Below are 16,306 nucleotides of genomic sequence, written 5' to 3' on the forward strand. Positions count from 1 at the left end.
TTCAGATGACATTCATTATAAAATGCATTTCAAGCTAGGTAAGGGGAGCCCTTTAAATAGCAAATAATGAGAAGTTAGATGGGAATATATTATACGAAAACTACCCAGGAAGCCTGAGTTTGAATATTTCAACACAGCAAGTGGGTTTTTTGGTGAATTTTTAATTTATGTTAAACTTGTCTATTTACCTTAAAGGGCATAGAACCTCTAAACACTGCAGATATGCAAGAATGATGCAGAGTATTTAAGGCAGTACCTGACCATCAACAGGTAGCAGCAGAAAAACGGAGGGTTGCTGGCCTTAAAGTAAATTGATGTATTTAGGCAACAAATTGGGAATTACGATGATCATTAGTGTTAAATTGTTATTAATCACTAGTTACTTGGCTCACCTGTCCTGTCACTTTTACTGTAATAGATAGAAAATCTAAGAAAATGCCTGAATAAAACAACACACAGCAACGATTCAAGGTGGATAAATTTAACTTTAGAAAGAAAATAGCACAACACTGGCTTGATAATAGAATTGTAGATGAGCGAAGCAAACTAAGCAACTTTATACACAGAGTACTTTGGGCAGTATTAAAAATAGGTTGGACAGATACATGTATGGATGTGGCTGGATGTTGGTTACAGAAACACCTCGCGCACCGTGAGTTTTGTCAATCAAATACAGACTGAAAAGCAGAATATGTATGTGTACATACATACATACATACACAAGGCTCTTGGAGCCGGGAGAGTGGACCTAATAGCGACCAGCTCCTGGCCCAGCCAGGAGCTGTGAATCTACCACTGCACACACACACAGACAATAGCGACCAGTGAAGAGGCGGGGTCAGGAGCTTGGATCCGACCCCTGCAACCTCAACTTGGTGAGTACACACACACATAAAGAAAACCGCAGACAGAGTATAGGCTAGGTGGCCAAAGACTGCAAATCTCGCTCAAGGAGAATGATCTTGGGGTGATCGTAACACCGAGCATATCTCCGGAGGCACACATTAACCAGATAACTGCTGCAGCATATGGGCGCCTGGCAAACCTAGGAATAGCGTTCCGATACCTTAGTAAGGAATCGTTCAAGACACTGTACACTGGCCGTGGGGGCATTGACCCCCGGAACTCTCTCCAGGTAAACTGTGGATCAGGTCCATACTGGAGTATGCAGCACCGGTTTGGAACCCACACCTGGTCAAGCACATCAAGAAATTAGAGAAAGTGCAAAGGTTTGCAGACACTGCAAGGCTCCAGGCGGACATCAACCAAATCTTTCAGTGGGCTGCAGAAAACAATATGAAGTTCAACGATGAGAAATTTCAATTACTCAGATATGGTAAACATGAGGAAATTATATCTTCATCAGAGTACAAAACAAATTCTGGCCACAAAATAGAGCGAAACACCAACGTCAAAGACCTGGGAGTGATCATGTCGGAGGATCTCACCTTCAAGGACCATAACATTGTATCAATCGCATCTGCTAGAAAAATGACAGGATGGATAATGAGAACCTTCAAAACTAGGGAGGCCAAGCCCATGATGACACTCTTCAGGTCACTTGTTCTATCTAGGCTGGAATATTGCTGCACACTAACAGCACCTTTCAAGGCAGGTGAAATTGCCGACCTAGAAAATGTACAGAGAACTTTCACGGCGCGCATAACGGAGATAAAACACCTCAATTACTGGGAGCGCTTGAGGTTCCTAAAACTGTATTCCCTGGAACGCAGGCAGGAGAGATACATGATTATATACACCTGGAAAATCCTAGAGGGACTAGTACCGAACTTGCACACGAAAATCTCTCACTACGAAAGCAAAAGACTTGGCAGACGATGCAACATCCCCCCAATGAAAAGCAGGGGTGTCACTAGCACGTTAAGAGACCATACAATAAGTGTCAGGGGCCCGAGACTGTTCAACTGCCTCCCAGCACACATAAGGGGGATTACCAACAGACCCCTGGCAGTCTTCAAGCTGGCACTGGACAAGCACCTAAAGTCAGTTCCTGATCAGCCGGGCTGTGGCTCGTACGTTGGTTTGCGTGCAGCCAGCAGCAGCAGCCTGGTTGATCAGGCTCTGATCCACCAGGAGGCCTGGTCACAGACCGGGCCGCGGGGGCGTTGACCCCCGGAACTCTCTCCAGGTAAACTCCAGGTAAGGCTAGTTCCAGAGCTCAGGGGAATGTCATACGAAGAAAAGTTGAGGGAAATCGGACTGACGATACACAAATAACCCGCACATAAAAGAGAGAAGCTTACGACGACGTTTCGGTCCGACTTGGACCATTTACAAAGTCACAAAGTTAGTGTGACTTTGTAAATGGTCCAAATCGGACCGAAACGTCGTCGTAAGCTTCTCTCTTTTATGTGTGGGTTATTTGTGTATCGTTCCAGTCACAGTATTGTGCCTTTTTTTGTTGTTTATCGGACTGACGACATTGGAGAACAGGAGGGTCAGGGGAGACATGATAACGACATACAAAATACTGTGTGGAATAGATAAGGTGGACAGAGACAGGATGTTCCAGAGAGGGGACACAGAAACAAGGGGTCACAATTGGAAGCTGAAGACTCAGACGAGTCAGAGGGATGTTAGGAAGTATTTCTTCAGTCACAGTCGTCAGGAAGTGGAACAGCCTAGCAAGTGATGTAGTGGAGGCAGGAACCATACATAGCTTTAAGACGAGGTATGACAAAGCTCAGGAAGCAGAGAGAGAGAGAGGACCTAGTAGTGATCAGTGAAGAGGCAGGGCCAGGAGCCGAGTATCGACTCCTGCAACCACAATTAGGTGAGTATACACACACACACACACGGTAGGGTTATTATTGAAAGAATTAGAGGTAAGACAGAATGTAGGATTGTGGATGAGCAAGGAGGTTTTAGAGTGGGTAGGGGATGTGTAGATCAAGTGTTTACATTGAAGCTTATATATGAACAGTATTTAGATAAAGGCAGGGAACTCTTTATTGCATTTATGGATTTAGAAATGGCATATGATAGAGTGGATAGGGGAGCAATGTGGCAGATGTTGCAAGTATATGGAATAGGTGGTAAGTTATTAAATGCTGTAAAGAGTTTTTATGAGGATAGTGAGGCTCAGGTTAGGGTGTGTAGAAGAGAGGGAGACTACTTCCCGGTAAAAGTAGGTCTTAGACAGGGATTGTAATGTCACCATGGTTGTTTAATATATTTATAGATGGGGTTGTAAAAGAAGTAAATGCTAGGGTGTTCGGGAGAGGGGTGGGATTAAATTTTGGGTTATCAAATACAAAATGGGAAGTGACACAGTTACTTTTTGCTGATGATACTGTGCTTATGTGAGATTCTAAAGAAATATTGCAAAAGTTAGTGCACGAGTTTGGGAGTGTGTGTAAAGGTGGAAAGTTGAAAGTGAACATAGAAAAGTGTAAGGTGATGAGGGTATCAAATGATTTAGATAAAGAAAAATTGGATATCAAATTGGGGAGGAGTATAGAAGACGTGAATGTTTTCAAATATTTGGGAGTTGACGTGTCAGTGCATGGATTTATGAAGGATGAGGTTAATCATAGAACTGATGAAGGAAAAAAGGTGAGTGGTGCATTGAGGTATATGTGGAGACAAAAAATGTTGGTTTAGAAAGACACGTAAGCAAACACTATAACATATTTATTAGAAAACGTTTCGGTCCTGGGACCTTGATCACTTCTAACATACAGAGGTAGAAAGACATTATATATAGGCGGAGAGTGAGGTGTGACGCACGTGACCTGAGGAATGTCATAAGAACATAAGAATGGAGGAACACTGTAGAAGGCCTACTGGCCCATGCGAGGCAGGTCCTTATCAAAAACAACCTCTGCCTATGATGAGGACGGGTAGACGATGAAATCATGTGACTCCTGTGTTGTTGGGTTGGTGCTGCTTAAGTATCATGTATGCCAATGTTTTTGAAATTTTGTAGTTTCCAGTGTTGCGTTCTATAGTGTCGGTGACGGCGATTAGTGAGGCTTCTAGGCACCGTCGGCGTCTGAGGTCTGGTTCGGTTAGAACGAGTTGTGCCTCATTCCAGTTCATCAAATGCCCCGTGGAGTCTCTGTGGAGGACACATGCGTACCTTACATTGTCTCTGTTAGAGGCATTTCGATGCTCATTCAGGCGGACTGCAAGATCTCTGCCTGTCTCGCCTACATATTTCTTGGGACAGAACCCACAGGGGATAGTGTAGACGCCTGCTGTAGATAAGGACCTGCCTCACATGGGCCAGTAGGCCTTCTACAGTGTTCCTCCATTCTTATGTTCTTATGACATTCCTCAGGTCACGTGCGTCACACCTCACTCAACGCCTATATACAGTGGACCCCCGGTTAACGAACTTTTTTCATTCCAGTAGTATGTTCAGGTGCCAGTACTGACCGAATTTTTTCCCATAAGGAATATTGTGAAGTAGATTAGTCCATTTCAGACCCCCAAACATACACATACAAACGCACTTACATAAATACACTTACATAATTGGTCGCATTTGGAAGTGATCGTTAAGCGGGGGTCCACTGTATAATGTCTTTTTACCTCTGTATGTTAGAAGTGATCAAGGTCCCAGGACCGAAACGTTTTCTAATAAATATGTTATAGTGTTTGCTTACGTGTCTTTCTAAACCAACTTGTCGGTATTTATTACCAAGGTTTATACCACAAAAAATGTTATCTGTGGAGGCAAAGAAGGGAATGTATGAAAGTATAGCAGTACCAACACTTATATGGGCGTGAAGTTTGGGTTGTAAATGCTGCAGCGAGGAGGCGGTTGGAGGCAGTGGAGATGTCCTGTCTAAGGGCAATGTGTGGTGTAAATATTATGCAGAAAATTTGGAGTGTGGAAATTAGGAGAAGGTGTGGAGTTAATAAAAGTATTAGTCAGAGGGCTGAAGAGGGGTTGTTGAGGTGGTTTGGTCATTTAGAGAGAATGGATCAAAGTAGAATGACATGGAGAGCATATAAATCTGTAGGGGAAGGAAGGCGGGGTAGGGGTCATCCTCGAAAAGGTTGGAGGGAGGGGTTAAAGGAAGTTTTGTGGGCGAGGGGCATGGACTTCCAGCAAGCGTGCGTGAGCGTGTTAGGAGTGAATGGAGACGAATGGTATTTGGAACCTGACGAGCTGTTGGAGTGTGAGCAGGGTAATATTTAGTGAAGGGATTCAGGGAAACCAGTTATTTTATATAGCTGGACTTGAGTCCTGGAAATGGGAAGTACAATGCCTGCACTTTAAAGGAGGGGTTTGGGATATTGGCAGTTTGGAGGGATATGTTGTGTATCTTTATACATATATACTTCTAAACTGTTGTATTCTGAGTACCTCTGCAAAAACAGTGATGATGTGTGAGTGAGGTGAAAGTGTTGAATGATGAAAGTATTTTCTTTTTGGGGATTTTCTTTCTTTTTGGGTCACCCTGCCTCGGTGGGAGACGGCCGACTTGTTAAAATATAAACATACATATAATATATATATATATATATATATATATATATATATATATATATATATATATATATATATATATATATATATATATATATATATGTATATATAATATATATATACGCCGCATACTCCAATATGGGCCTAATGTACACAGTGTACAGGGTCCCGAACGATTCCTTATTAAGATGTCGGAATGCTGTTCTGAGGTTTGCCTGGCGCCCATATGCTGCAGCAGGTATCTGGTGTATATATATATATATATACAGTGGACCCCCGCTTAACGATCACCTCCAAATGCGACCAATTATGTAAGTGTATTTATGTAAGTGCGTTTGTACGTGTATGTTTGGGGGTCTGAAATGGACTAATCTACTTCACAATATTCCTTATGGGAAAAAATTCGGTCAGTACTGGCACCTGAACATACTACTGGAATGAAAAAAGTTCGTTAACCGGGGGTCCACTGTATATATATATATATATATTTTTTTTTTTTTTTTTTTTTCAAAAAGGCGGCCGGCTCCCACCGAGGCAGGGTGACCCAAAAAAAAAAGAAAGAAAATCCCCAAAAAGAAAATACTTTCATCCTCATTCAACACTTTCACCACACTCGCACATTATCACTGTTTTTGCAGAGGTGCTCAGAATACAACAGTCTAGAAGCATACACATATAAAGATACACAACATATCCCTCCAAACTGCCAATATCTATATATATATATCTATATATATCTATATATATATATATATATATATATATATATATATATATATATATATATATATATATATATATATATATATATATATATATATATATATATAGTCATGTGGTTTTAAATCAGAAAACTTTGATGCATAAGACTCAATCTGATGTGGTAGGTTGCTGACATTTACATGTCAGCAACATATCACATCAGTGTGTATATTAGTGTAGAATCCTACTCGTTACTCTCTCTCTTTCTGATACTTTATTCTTTACTTTCTTCTTTATTTTCAGGTACTCACTGATTCACTGGAGCTCTGCCTCAGTAGCCACAAACTAATTAATGTATAACCTCGTGATTTATGGAGGTCAGTTTCCTGGAGATGATGCAAATCCTGGAACTGCAGGTACCTGGAAAATTTGCTTATTCAAATAATTATTTTTTTGGGACATTTTTATATTACTATAATTGTTATTGTTATTATTACTCGGGTAAGTGCTAAATCCATATTCATTTTATTTCACGGGGAGAGTGCTAAACCTATAGGGGACATTCAGCACCCTGGTACATGGAAGAAATTCTATTCAAGGAAAGAGAATGTCTCCAGTTCTTTGGATCAAGAGCCCTTTCCTGCAGTAAGGCATACTTAGCTAAACCCATAGAGGTCATAAAGTGCCTGGGAAATAGGATAAGTTCAATTACTTCAATCAAGAGCCCCTTATCAGTATCAATTAACCTCCCTTGAGGGGAACATATTTCTTTAAATATTGCTATAAATTGCTTAATATTGACATACGTAAGAAAGAATGAACCAATTTTGAATGAATTACTGTAGTTAGCTTTCAATTTAGGGGTTGTGTACCTAGCAAAAACACACTGGATATCAAGGAAAATGTGAATAATTAAAAACACAGTGGGCACTAAGGAAAAAGTGAACATTTAAAGTTATCTACAAAATAAACTGTAAAAACCTTATACTGTATAACTGAATCAAGGGTATCACTAACCATGCAAATTCCAGAGTTCAGCTATATCAGTACAGGAGTCCTGATAACAGACTCAGACAATGTGCCAAAGGTAGGTTTTCTGAGCACAGTCAAAAACAAAATGGAGAAACTGGATATGGTGAAAGAAAAAGAGGTGGAAGAGTCAGCAGGAAGAAAAATAGCAGTATGACAGAGTGGAGCCACTTAATACATTTGAATTACTAACAAGAGTGGCAGGTTATGACTGTAGTGAAATTAGTGCTGTTGTGAAGCTCATCCACAACTGACCAATCAGTATCAAGGGCAGTAATGAAAGAATGACATAATTTGTTGATACAGTAACCAGTAAGAATGAGTCAGCATGGGTGACTGCATATCAGTCCAAGGAATGGGAAAATTCTTTAGACCAAAAGCCACCTTACCTGCACATCCTTTGAGGTAAAACAGCATAGCCAAGGATAAGAGGCCATACAATGTAACAAAGTTTTAGTTTCTTGCAAGTAGATGTATACAGGATGGAACTACAAGATCAACAGCTTTATCTAACTTCTCCTTGTACCTTGTACCTGAGGGAATGAAAAGCACTCAGGTTCACTCCGAGGGAAGAGCAGATCCAGTTCCCTGGATCAAGAGCCCTTCACCAGCATCAAGGAGAGGTGGAAGCAAAAGATGTACCAAGAGATCCACTAGGCACCATTGGTTACCTGGAGGTTATTCCGGGGATCAACACCCCAGCGGCCCGGTCCATGACCTTGGCACACTAAGAGAAAACACTATAAATGTCTGGGGCCCAAGACTTCAACAGCCCCCCACCATTCATAAGGAAAATTACCAATTAGCAATAGCTGCCTTCAAGAGGGAGCTGGACAGATACTTTAAAGTCGGTGCCAGATCAGCCGGGCTGTGGTTTGTACGTTGGACTAGGTGTGGCCAGCAATAACAGCTTGGTTGATCAGGCCCTGATCCACTGGGAGGCCTGGTTGTGGATGTGTTGATCCCCAGAATACCCTCCAGGTAGACTCCAGGTAGCAAGTAGGATAAGAGAACACAGGTGTGGATGTTAGAAAGGTATGTGGGCATTATATTAATATTCAGGAAAGTGCTAAACCTGTATTGATTTAGAACTGACAAGTCTCTTAGCTATGTTCATTGCCATAAGGTTGCCTGCCCATTATTTCACTTATCGATGTTGACCTGACACACCACATTGACTCCAAGGGTCTTAACTGTCATCCAGATCAGGCTGTTATATTGACTGGTTTACTTATTATTACTGTATTTATTTACAATAAAAGCACTAAACCTATAAGGTCAGAAATTATATGCCTAACTGTTCTTCACATAAGCCAGTAATCTGTGCTACCATCACATATGGACACAAGTATAAAATACTATGTATTATCATTTTACAATACAGTATACGGTACAGTCTTATAAAAGTTAATCTTCTTATTCCAAGAAAAATGAGAATACAGTATTAAGGCTAATAAAACTGTAAAATGTATAACAAATATTTATTTACAATATGGTATTTTACAAAGATACAACTTGACAATTACCCACTACAGCAGTGTCAATGAATATGATTAATAAAGTCACAATACCTTTATAAAAGTTTCTTTTTTGCTTATGTTCACATGTTACAATGAATCATTATCTCAAGGAAGAAGAGGTGTTTGACTAACCAGTGCCAAAAAACACCATATACACTAGTTATGCTGTCTGGCAACAGCTGATCAGAATACAGTATTTATTTATCTAGTAAATCCTTGGCTTCACTTAGTTTAGAGGAGATGTATGGGGAGCCTCCTCTATCTGGATGGTTAACCAGCATCATTCTCTTGTAAGCAGCCTGCAATGATTATTATTATTATCATTAGTATTATGAGGTTCACAGAATGCAAAAAATGAAAACATGAACAGAATAGTATGAATATAGTCATATTTAAATTTTATTTCATAATAAGGAGGAGATATGGAGTTACTAAAAATATTATTCAGAAGGCTGAGGAGGGGTTGTCGAGGTAGTTTGGTCAGTTAGAGAAGATGGAGCAAAATAGGATGACTTGGAGAGTGTATAAATCTGCAGTGGAGGGAAGGAGGGGTAGGGGTCATCCTAGGAAAGGATGGAGGGAAGTGTTGTGTGCAAGGGGCTAGGACATATAGCAGGCATGTGCGAGCATGTTAGATAGGAGTAGAGATGAATGGGTTTTGGAACTTGATGAGCTGTTATTGAATCTTTATAATGTAAAATATATTATCCAGAATGCTTAAATGAAAATAGAAATTTTTAAAAGGCATCACCAGGTAGCAAAATAGCACTAATGAAAAGTACTTTGGGTAAGTTAAAAAGTAAACTAGACAAATATATAAATAAGAATGGAGGGGTATGAGCAAGACCTGCCTAGCATGGGCCACTAGGCCTTCTGCACTGCCCCTTTATTCTCATGTTTTTAAAATGTCTGAGCCAAATGACATGACTAAAGTGACAAGATTTCAAGGCAAATAGGGTCAACAATTTTGACTTTACAAGTACACACTTTCTTATGAGTATTTAGATACTCACCTTGACTTTTTGAGAATTAGCATTTGGGGATACATTCAGGATGAGAGATGCTTCCCGTTTTGTCATCTTTGGTTCAAAACCACCTTTGTAATATTTACTGTTTGCCAGAGCCTGAAAAAAAGTTAGTCCATCTTAGTAACATAATACTTACTGACTGCTAATTAATGAGAAATTTAAGCAATTCTTTCAACACAAGCTCTTGTACAGTAATACAAATTATCTTACAACTAAAAAATAGATATAGTATTTGCTGTTCATGGGTCACTTACACTAGCACATACACACTCACATAAACATCTATACAAAAAATGATTTTACTGATATTTGTATATGTTTCTGTTAATAATAATTATAGGTAGTAGGTTGGTAGACAGCAACCACCCAGGGAAGTACTACTGTCCTGCCAGATAACTGTGAAACAGAAACCTGTAACTGTTTGGCATGATGGTAGGATTGCTGGTTTCTTTTTCTGTCTCATAAACACACTAGATAACAGGGATATCTTGCTACTCCTACTTACACTTTGGTCACACTTCAGACATGCACATGCATATATATATACATACATCTAGGTTTTTCTCCTTTTTCTAAATAACTCTTGTTCTTCTTTATTTCTTCTATTGTCCATGGGGAAGTGGAAAAGAATCTTTCCTCCTTAAGCCATGCGTGTCGTATGAGGCGACTAAAATGGCGGGAGCAAGGGGCTAGTAACCCCTTCTCCTGTAAACATTTACTAAAAAAGAGAAGAAAAACTTTATAAAACTGGGATGCTTGAATGTGCGTGGACGTAGTGCGGATGACAAGAAACAGATGATTGCTGATGTTATGAATGAAAAGAAGTTGGATGTCCTGGCCCTAAGCGAAACAAAGCTGAAGGGGGGTAGGGGAGTTTCGGTGGGGGGAAATAAATGGGATTAAATCGGGAGTATCTGAGAGAGTTAGAGCAAAGGAAGGGGTAGCAGTAATGTTGAATGATCAGTTATGGAAGGAGAAAAGAGAATATGAATGTGTAAATTCAAGAATTATGTGGATTAAAGTAAAGGTTGGATGTGAGAAGTGGGTCATAATAAGCGTGTAAGCACCTGGAGAAGAGAGGAATGCAGAGGAGAGAGAGAGATTTTGGGAGATGTTAAGTGAATGAATAGGAGCCTTTGAACGAAGTGAGAGAGTAATTGTGGTAGGGGACCTGAATGCTAAAGTAGGAGAAACTTTTAGAGAGGGTGTGGTAGGTAAGTTTGGGGTGCCAGGTGTAAATGATAATGGGAGCCCTTTGATTGAACTTTGTATAGAAAGGGGTTTAGTTATAGGTAATACATATTTTAAGAAAAAGAGGATAAATAAGTATACAAGATATGATGTAGGGCGAAATGACAGTAGTTTGTTGGATTATGTATTGGTAGATAAAAGACTGTTGAGTAGACTTCAGGATGTACATGTTTATAGAGGGGCCACAGATATATCAGATCACTTTCTAGTTGTAGCTACACTGAGAGTAAAAGGTAGATGGGATACAAGGAGAATAGAAGCATCAGGGAAGAGAGAGGTGAAGGTTTATAAACTAAAAGAGGAGGCAGTTAGGGTAAGATATAAACAGCTATTGGAGGATAGATGGGCTAATGAGAGCATAGGCAATGGGGTCGAAGAGGTATTGGGAAGGTTTAAAAATGTAGTGTTAGAGTTTTCAGCAGAAGTTTGTGGTTACAGGAAAGTGGGTGCAGGAGGGAAGAGGAGCGATTGGTGGAATGATGATGTAAAGAGAGTAGTAAGGGAGAAAAAGTTAGCATATGAGAAGTTTTTACAAAGTAGAAGTGATGCAAGGAGGGAAGAGTATATGGAGAAAAAGAGAGAGGTTAAGAGAGTGGTGAAGCAATGTAAAAAGAGAGCAAATGAGAGAGTGGGTGAGATGTTATCAACAAATTTTGTTGAAAATAAGAAAAAGTTTTGGAGTGAGATTAACAAGTTAAGAAAGCCTAGAGAACAAATGGATTTGTCAGTTAAAAATAGGAGAGGAGAGTTATTAAATGGAGAGTTAGAGGTATTGGGAAGATGGAGGAAATATTCGGAGGAATTGTTAAATGTTGATGAAGATAAGGAAGCTGTGATTTCGTGTATAGGGCAAGGAGGAATATCATCTTGTAGGAGTGAGGAAGAGCCAGTTGTGAGTGTGGGGGAAGTTCGTGAGGCAGTAGGTAAAATGAAAGGAGGTAAGGCAGCTGGGATTGATGGGATAAAGATAGAAATGTTAAAAGCAGGTGGGGATATAGTTTTGGAGTGGTTGGTGCAATTATTTAATAAATGTATGGAAGAGGGTAAGGTACCTAAGGGATTGGCAGAGAGCATGCATAGTTCCTTTGTATAAAGGCAAAGGGGATAAAAGAGAGTGCAAAAATTATAGGGGGATAAGTCTGTTGAGTATACCTGGTAAAGTGTATGGTAGAGTTATTATTGAAAGAATTAAGAGTAAGACGGAGAATAGGATAGCAGATGAACAAGGAGGCTTTAGGAAAGGTAGGGGGTGTGTGGACCAGGTGTTTACAGTGAAACATACAAGTGAACAGTATTTAGATAAGGCTAAAGAGGTCTTTGTGACATTTATGGATTTGGAAAAGGCGTATGACAGGGTGGATAGGGGGGCAATGTGGCAGATGTTGCAGGTGTATGGTGTAGGAGGTAGGTTACTGAAAGCAGTGAAGAGTTTTTACGAGGATAGTGAGGCTCAAGTTAGAGTAAGTAGGAAAGAGGGAAATTATTTCCCAGTAAAAGTAGGCCTTAGACAAGGATGTGTGATGTCACTGTGGTTGTTTAATATATTTATAGATGGGGCTTTAAGAGAAGTAAATGCGAGGGTCTTGGCAAGAGGCGTGGAGTTAAAAGATAAAGAATCACACATAAAGTGGGAGTTGTCACAGTTGCTCTTTTCTGATGACACTGTGCTCTTGGGAGATTCTGAAGAGAAGCTGCAGAGATTGGTGGATGAATTTGGTAGGGTGTGCAAAATTAGAAAATTGAAAGTGAATACAGGAAAGAGTAAGGTTATGAGGATAACAAAAAGATTAGGTGATGAAAGATTGGATATCAGATTGGAGGGAGAGAGTATGGAGGAGGTGAATGTATTCAGATATTTGGGAGTGGACATGTCAGCAGATGGGTCTATGAAAGATGAGGTGAATCATAGAATTGATGAGGGGAAAAGGGTGAGTGGTGCACTTAGGAGTCTGTGGAGACAAAGAACTTTGTCCTTGGAGGCAAAGAGGGGAATGTATGAGAGTATAGTTTTACCAACACTCTTATATGGGTGTGAAGCATGGGTGATGAATGCTGCAGCGAGGAGAAGGCTGGAGGCAGTGAAGATGTCATGTCTGAGGGCAATGTGTGGTGTGAATATAATGCAGAGAATTCGTAGTTTGGAAGTTAGGAGGAGGTGCGGGATTACCAAAACTGTTGTCCAGAGGGCTGAGGAAGTGTTGTTGAGGTGGTTCGGACATGTAGAGAGAATGGAGCGAAACAGAATGACTTCAAGAGTGTATCAGTCTGTAGTGGAAGGAAGGCGGGGTAGGGGTAGGCCTAGGAAAGGTTGGAGGGAGGGGGTAAAGGAGGTTTTGTGTGTGAGGGGCTTGGACTTCCAGCAGGCATGCGTGAGCGTGTTTGATAGGAGTGAATGGAGACAAATGGTTTTTAATACTTGACGTGCTGTTGGAGTGTGAGCAAAGTAACATTTTTTAAGGAAGGGGTTCAGGGAAACCGGCAGGCCGGACTTGAGTCCTGGAGATGGGAAGTACAGTGCCTGCACTCTGAAGGAGGGGTGTTAATGTTGCAGTTTAAAAACTGTAGTGTAAGGCACCCTTCTGGCAAGACAGTGATGGAGTGAATGATGGTGAAAGTTTTTCTTTTTCGGGCCACCCTGCCTTGGTGGGAATCGGCCAGTGTGATAAAAAAAAAAATAATAATAATAATAATAGTAATAATAATGACATCCTCTGCAATTCAAATGGCTGAAAAAGGCTCAGGCTTCCCAGTAAAAATGGTATTAGTATGATAAGTTCAATACAATATTACAATTTACAAACACACCTTGCCATCCAGTCTGGGCATGCCATTTACTGCATCTGCCATCTTCTTTCCCAAATTAGGTATAGTACGAAGAACAAAGCGAGCTCCAAAACCAAGAGTGGCCAACCCCAGGCCAGCAAGGATCACACCACTAGCCTGAAACAAAAATAACATAAAATGAGTTGGTATACCTTTGCTGTACTACATATGGTTAGGTTTTATATGTCTAGATTATACTTGATTAGATTATATCAGACTAATTATATTAAGGTAGAAGATATGAGGCAATGGGAAAAAAAAAACTAATGAACTTGCCAAATGTCACTTTTGAGAAGATTGCCTACAAATGTCTGCAACATGTTTGCAACAATATCTCAGTAACCAACCCTACAATTTTGATCAACATCTTTGTATACAAAACACAATTTTCACTAAGTACGTGTCACTCACTGGTGAAATTGTGTTTTCTTCTCAGTGCCTCATAGGTTATATTAGGTTATACTAAACTATGTTACATATATTAGGCTAAGTTGTACAGTAGCTACAGGATTAGGATATATCAGACTGAAGAACAAGATTTTATTCAGATTATTAACCTAGAGGGTCATTAATCTAAAATAACCCAAGAAAGCCTCTGTGGCTTATTTTCATTTGGGTCCTTTGACCCTCTGCTCCAGGATGTGACCCCTAACAGTTGACTGACACCCTAGTATTGTACCTACTTAATTCTAGGTGAAGAGGGGTAACAAGTGTAATGAAACATGCCCAACGTTTTTACTTTTCCCAAGGTTGAACCTAGGTCTTTCAGAAGTGAGCCAAAGCCCCCCCCCCACTTAAGCCACAAGCTCATGATCCTACCACTTCAACCATGAGCCACATTTTAGGTTATATTAGGGCAGGCTTTATTAGGTAACATGAAGGAAATGACAATTTTTTTTTGTGCAATTATTTTATTTCTTACATAATTTTTAATGATATTTGGATAAGTTACAGAGTTTTCAAAACACTAATGTCAGTGATTTTATTTAATTTAGGTTTATTTTAAGTTAGGTAGATTTGGTTATGCTATGTTAGCACTTGCCAATAATTTTATTAAATCTGAATATTGTAGAACCCTTGGCTGTAGGAAAATATCAGAAACTTCTGAACAATCGTTGACTTGGTAATGTCACCGAGATCACTGGCATCCTTATATTACACTCAGGGGGAACTGCAGAACTTGTAGGGGGCCATACAACACCTCAGGAATGGGAGACAAACATGTTTGCTCCCAGGAATGGGAAGGTAGGTTCAACTTCTTGGATCATGAGCCCTTCAAATTATCACTATATATATACGTATATATATGAAAGAAAATGATGGGCCAGGTCCCAGATTACACACAACCATAAAAGCACACTAGAGCAAAAGATATGGGAGGAAATGTAAAATAAACCCAAAGAAAGGCAGGGGCATCAGCTGCTCTGCAACTGCTTGGCTAAACATGCAATCAGTTGAAAAGCCTGTCTTAGGCCGAGTTGTGAGTAGAAAAACTCTCAAAACCAGTCAATTATACTGTGGGTATAGGAACAATAAGAGAACAAAATTAGCATGCTTGACTTATGCCCTAGAGATGGAACTGAATCCCCGTTATGAGGCTGAACATATGAGTAAGTGTCTTAACACTTACCACACCTGTTAGGTGGTAATGAATAAATACCTGGAAGTTGATAGATATTTGTGGGTTGCATCCTAGAGGAGGAACTGAACAAGGACCTCAATGGAAATAAGTTACAAAGGGTTAGGCTAAGTTATTAACTCTTTGGGGTTAATATGAATAGTCTTCTTTAATACCCTGAAACTGGTCACATGTGAGTCACTCTTCCCTTGAGGATGAAGTGTTTACAAACATCACAATATACTAGAGGAATAAGAAAATACTAAAACTTACCATACTTGGGCCGTGGATGACTACTTCTTTCTTCTCCTCCAGTGTGAATGATTAAACACGACTGCGTTGTATTATACGATAACTGTTGGGATCTCGAGCTTTCCATCCATTATTACACAGCGTGATAAAATTATTTTTTTCCTTTCTATTTTGTTGGGGTTTAGAGGGCGTCCACAACTTACGCCGTATTGAGTCCTATTTCCTAGCAGGTGAGACGCCGGGAGTTATTATAATGGGAGAGCGCTAAACCCGAAGGATTATACAGCGCATGTGGGGGGATGGAAGGTACTCAGGCTCAATTCAGGGAACCGGAGCACAGATCCAATTCCCTAAATCAAGAGCCCCTCACCAGTGTCAAGGAACCTCCTTTAAGGGGTAAACAGATTAGAGAGCATGAGAGGAGTAGAATGAAAAGCTTGAGAGTGACCTGGGACAACAAAAGAAGTACTTAGCATGAGGGAGTTGATGAAGAGCCTCTGAACAACTTCTGGAGGCCGGGTTCAGGAGAATGAGGTGTGAATTCTCTACACATATGTTGTTGTTTGATAATCTACGTAAATATTTGTATGTACCTGAATAAACTTACTAATTTACCTCCTCC

The 16,306-nt window shown here is 40.1% G+C and overlaps 1 protein-coding gene across 2 annotated transcripts; it reads right to left on the bottom strand.

The window, feature by feature from the left end:
- Positions 1-8,659: 8,659 nt before the first annotated feature.
- Positions 8,660-16,306, bottom strand: LOC128702582 (mitochondrial import inner membrane translocase subunit TIM14). 2 transcript variants are annotated; one of them, XM_070091887.1, is made up of 5 exons: positions 16,292-16,306; positions 15,706-15,907; positions 13,797-13,931; positions 9,726-9,836; positions 8,660-9,011 (listed from the first exon to the last, which is right to left on the bottom strand). In XM_070091887.1, the coding sequence occupies exons 2-5, from the start codon at positions 15,706-15,708 to the stop codon at positions 8,910-8,912; spliced, it is 351 nt and encodes a 116-aa protein (XP_069947988.1). In that variant the 5' UTR covers positions 15,709-15,907; positions 16,292-16,306; the 3' UTR covers positions 8,660-8,909. The 2 variants fall into 2 exon arrangements, with proteins under 2 accessions (XP_069947988.1, XP_069947987.1); XM_070091886.1 differs by lacking the exon at positions 16,292-16,306 and having other exon boundaries at positions 15,706-16,219.

Source organism: Cherax quadricarinatus, chromosome 37 (genome assembly GCF_038502225.1).
Source record: "Cherax quadricarinatus isolate ZL_2023a chromosome 37, ASM3850222v1, whole genome shotgun sequence".
NCBI lineage: Eukaryota > Metazoa > Arthropoda > Malacostraca > Decapoda > Parastacidae > Cherax > Cherax quadricarinatus.

Excerpts from the sequence above, each read along its gene's own strand:
- LOC128702582 (XM_070091887.1), bottom strand. Across the intron at positions 9,837-13,796 it reads TGCCCAGACTGGATGGCAAG|GCTCTGGCAAACAGTAAATA; the intron begins GTGTGTTTGTAA and ends ACTTTTTTTCAG. Across the intron at positions 9,012-9,725 it reads CTAATTCTCAAAAAGTCAAG|GCTGCTTACAAGAGAATGAT; the intron begins GTGAGTATCTAA and ends TAATCATTGCAG.